The 4743-nt window shown below is 38.9% G+C and overlaps 1 protein-coding gene across 1 annotated transcript; it reads left to right on the top strand.

The window, feature by feature from the left end:
* The first annotated feature begins 237 nt into the window (after positions 1-237).
* On the top strand, positions 238-408 carry LOC124994018 (40S ribosomal protein S29-like). Its single transcript, XM_047565648.1, has one exon. The coding sequence runs from the start codon at positions 238-240 to the stop codon at positions 406-408; it is 171 nt and encodes a 56-aa protein (XP_047421604.1).
* The last annotated feature ends 4335 nt before the right edge of the window (positions 409-4743 follow it).

The raw sequence follows: 4743 nt of genomic DNA, 5'->3' as shown, positions 1-4743 counted from the left end.
CGCAGTAAATGAGTGTGCAGGTTGCTCGCCACAAGCCTGCTTCCACCCAACTCCCGGAGTCTGGGTCTTGACTCTGTGTCCTTACCAGCATCTGAGCTAGCCTGGCACGATAGACAAACTACATTTGGTACTAGAAGTTACACATGATTTCCCACCATTACATCCTCTGCATTTCAGTCTTATCCTTTATAACAAAGTGAAGGACAGTCTTTTCCCTGTTGCACCCTTGAAAACGAGATGGGTCACCAACAGCTCTATTGGAGCTATGTAAGAAAATCTAGCCAGGGTTCTCACTTTTGCCGCACCTACTCAAACCTGCATGGTCTAATCTGGAAATACGGCCTCAGTCTGTGCCGGCAGCATTTCTGTCAGTACATGAAGGATGTAGGCTTCATTAAGTTGGACTAAATGATCTTCCTCAAATGGATTGCCCAAGACAGCCACTTAATGAAAGAGAACGAGAGAACGTGCTAGCTCTTTGTACATAAAATAAAATTCTAAAAACCTTCCAAAAAAGAGTGAAGGGCAAAAGAAGCAAACCAACATTACACTGTTTAAAGATGAAATATTCTAACCTATGTATGAGTAAATTGTCTGGTATACGATATACACATTCATTCAAAGATCTTTTAAGTACCTACTGTGTGCCCAGCACTGGAGACCAGGTAAATAAGATAACTACTTTCTTGGTGCTCATCTAGTCAGAGAAGACAGGCAGTTGCATGTGTGTGTATTTAGTTCATTAACACATTTTTCTCATGATATGTGATATCATATCACATTATCCATTCCATGATAACATGAAGTTGGGGCCAATGAAGTAGGGGCAGTTAATTACATTTGAAAAGGGCAGAGAATCAGGAAAGTATTTCTAGAAGAAAAACTTTTAGCTGTACAGAGCATAAACTATACTAAGTCTTCAGAGTGTAAAAAGGCTGGGCTTGTGGTGGTGGTAAGAAGAGGTCATTGTATGTACATGAATGAGAGAACAGAATTTCCTGCATAATTGGATGAAATGGAGGAAGAGAGAAGTCAAAGAGGAAGCCATAAGTAATTAAAAATCACAGTATTTGAGGAAGAGGAAAAAGAAGGAAAGAAGTAAATGAAAATCTTGAATGGTCTTTTTATTTCTGGTGTCCAAGTGATGTCAGTTTCCCTGTTTTTCTTTAACATTCTGATCCTGGTGAAATCTGGTAGAAACAATTTGCAAGACAGTAAAGTTTATAACGGGGAAGAAAACACAGGAAGGTTTATCTCAATGCAGTGCCCAAGTGAGCAGACCAGGGACCAAGGGAATGTTTGTTTCTCTCATTCTCCAGCTGATTGTCTGAATGACTGATAAACTACCAGCATTTTAAGAAAGAATGACAGGATGGGAAGGGAGGAGGGAGAGGAAGAAAAGCAAAATGGAAGAGGAGAGAATCAGAGGAATCCTTGGGGATTTACAATACTTAGGAATAGGCAGTCTGAAGCAGATTTTTAGACACACAGAAGTGAATCACCTTGGAGTCTTTAGCTCTTTCATGGCACATTATTTATGACTGAGTTCTCTGTACATAGTTATTTTTAATGACTTTGTTCCCAAACGAAGCCCTTGGTACCATTGTGCTAGCATAGTCCCTGTGAAAACTGAAAATTGACCACTTTGTTCTGTTTATAAAGGACTACGGCTTTACAGATGCTGAAAATAAAACCCACAGAGTCCATAAAGTAGACATTCTTGGTCTTATGTCTTACCTTATTCCACATTTAAAATGTTTTCCTAGCCACAGTCATAATCATGGTTTACTACATTGCCTAAAGATAGAGGCCCTGGAACAGTCCCTTCTATAACCCAATGAAAGGTAATAGCTTGACTCTTCCCTTCCTCCTACTCTCAGCTCTCCCTGTAGGACAGGAGACATGATTAGACTTTATGTAAATATTATGGAAGTGCCTTATATCTCAGTAGCTTGGGGTTTGACATTTTCCACTTTTAGAAGATGTTTATCACTTTCCCTTGCTTTTTCCAAACATGAAAGAAATCTCAGAGAATAAAGAAAAAGTTTCAACACCACAATGTGTGCTTCCAATGTAATTCAATTGCTGTACACATAGTCATGCTCCGGGAGAACCAGGACGTCAGCTTTTAATTTGCTACAAAACAAACATTGTCTCCAGTTATTTTCCAGGGATTAGGGTGGTAACTTCAGTAATTGAAGAGGGGGATAAACAAAGTTAGCATAAAATTATAGTCTGACACAACCTTAATTTTGCATTTTAAGATCTGGGTGAGCTCATCTGTCATGAGGCTCAAAATAAACAAGAATCCAAGATGGAAACAATAGTGTTGTTAAAATCATCCACATAAATGAGTCAAGCACCCAAAATGCCTTCTGCTGGGGCACAGTGGTATTCTCAAGGGTGAATCTGATGAGTGCCCCTTTTAGACATTAAGATAGTTAAACAACCTCAGAAACACACGAACACACAGACTTTCATTCTGTTTGTGAAATGTTGCAAAATAATCACATTGGTAAAAATATGAGACTGAGTTATAAGGCTTTAAAATACGGGAGACTTTTTGATACAGTGGTTTGAGGGTTTTAAAAAATCCAACCCCTTGGGAAGTGGAGAAAGTAAGTAAAATCAAGGGTTGTTTCTCTGGATGACGTTCTCTTGGCCCAAGGCCAATGAACAAGTTTGAAGGATTTCAGTAGCTTGCATTCTTCCCTAATCTCAATAAATGGAAAGTCTATTTTTCCTGTTACTCAGATCAAAAATGTGGTGCTGTCTTCGACTCCTCTCTTTCTCTCACTTTTTCTATCTAATCAAGCTGCAAATTCCAGCCACACTGCCACCACCCTAGGCCAAGTGGCAGTCATGGTCTTGACAGTTTGGTTATTATCACGGTTTTTTTAATTGGTCTCCCCTGATCCCACCCTTGCCCCTGTGTAGTAAATTGTGGACTTAGTAGCAGGATTAATGCTGCTAAAATGTAAGCCAGATCATATGGACAAATACCCATCTCTCTCAGTGTAGCCCAGATTCTTTGCATCGCCAAGAGGTCCTGCTTGATCAGGCCTTCTCTCTCTCCCCAATGTCTTTCCTGACCACAACACCACATTCTTCTTGCACACTTCTTTCCAACACCACAAAGCTCTTCGTTGTTTCTCAAACCTGCTGGACATACTCTGGCCTCAGGGCATTTGCATTTGCTATTCTTTCTGCCTGACATGTTCTCCTCTTAGATAATTGAAAAGTTTTCTTCCCCACCTATCTGAGTTTTTGATCAAAAACTTCACTTTAATAAGTAAGGCCTTTCACAATCACTTTATTTAAAAATTGTAGTTTCTTCATGCACTCTCTAGATACTCTGAGCACTCCCATTCTTTTACTATAGGAATAACTACCTCTTATGAACTAAATATCTTATGCATTTCTATTTGTCTATTGTCTGATTTCTCCCATCAGGGATTTTGTTTCACTTTTATGACTTTTTCAAGAGTGACTAATATAATGGCATAATGTGGGTAGATCATCAATAAATATTCACAAGATGATGAAAAGACTCAAATAATGCCACTTGTATCACTTATAAGACCAGTCTTATTTCTTGTTTACTACGGATATTCACAAAAAAAGAGAAGTCCTGGGAGAATGTTGCCCAGACTTGCACATTTAAGACAATAAAAACTGAAACAAAAAGAGCAAGAGACAGTCCTGAGGAAATTGGCCCTGCAGAGAGACTTAATGCCCCCCCACTGTATTGACCTCCTGGCACCAAGGACCAGTTAAACAACCATTGCATCTGGCATCCAGGGCCAACAAAGTCATTCTGTAATATTGTGGGACTGACTACTTAGGAAGGAGGAAACCATTTTGAAGATTCATTTACTCGAAATTAATGCAAGTTTGCACAACACTATCAATATTGCCAAATCATAATGATATTCCACATATAAAAAAACACATCTAGCATTGAAAAAATATTGTGCCATTGACAGGAACTTATTCATACTCAAATTTTTGGTTTACTATATTAGACTTACTGGCCTGCAGACTAACTCTATACAGCTCACTCTGACTTTATTAGGCTTTGGATTAGTGAGGCCATTTTAATTTCTCAAACCTGAATTAGGGTTAGACTTTACATAGAACAATGAAAGAAACCAATTTGTAAAGAAAATACATAAAACTTCCCTTCTTCCCAATTTGAGCTAAGGAAGCATACTGCTCTGAAGACCTTCAACTGGGGTATATGTTATGTAAAAACTGATCCCACTGGATTTATAACAGTGCACACTGGAGTCCACCATTTATTTTCAACTTCCATGGGCATATCTCTATCCTCAGGTTGGTTTCCTGGGGAGGTGGGAGGAATTTTAAGTGAGAAGTGATTAAGAAAACTTCTAGGTAATAAATAGCTTCAGCAGACAATAACATGAAGGAATCTACTCAAGACTGTCTCAAGGCTGACATGAGTCATTTCACATTCAAAGGTATTGCAATAACTTCTGATGCACAGAGGATTTGTTTTCCTCTTTCACAACATCAGGCTGGGTCTTATTGCTCACTAGAGAAGCTGAATCACAGAAATGACAGCACCTCATGGTCAGTGTCTGAAGAGGCATATACTATTACCCACAGAGTTATTTTAAATTAGAAAATATCCTATCTCACAAAAACATGCAGGGGGAAGAAAAATATACCTTAGGAGAGCCAAAGCATTTCAGTAGGAGCATCTTAGAAACCCAGACTGCT

The sequence above is a fragment of the Sciurus carolinensis genome, chromosome 10, assembly GCF_902686445.1.
Source record: "Sciurus carolinensis chromosome 10, mSciCar1.2, whole genome shotgun sequence".
Lineage (NCBI taxonomy): Eukaryota > Metazoa > Chordata > Mammalia > Rodentia > Sciuridae > Sciurus > Sciurus carolinensis.
This window is presented reverse-complemented; position numbering and strand designations above follow the sequence as displayed.

Bases quoted from the DNA above. Each gene is read 5' to 3' on its own strand.
- LOC124994018 (XM_047565648.1), top strand. From the start codon at position 238: ATGGGTCACCAACAGCTCTATTGGAGCTATGTAAGAAAATCTAGCCAG.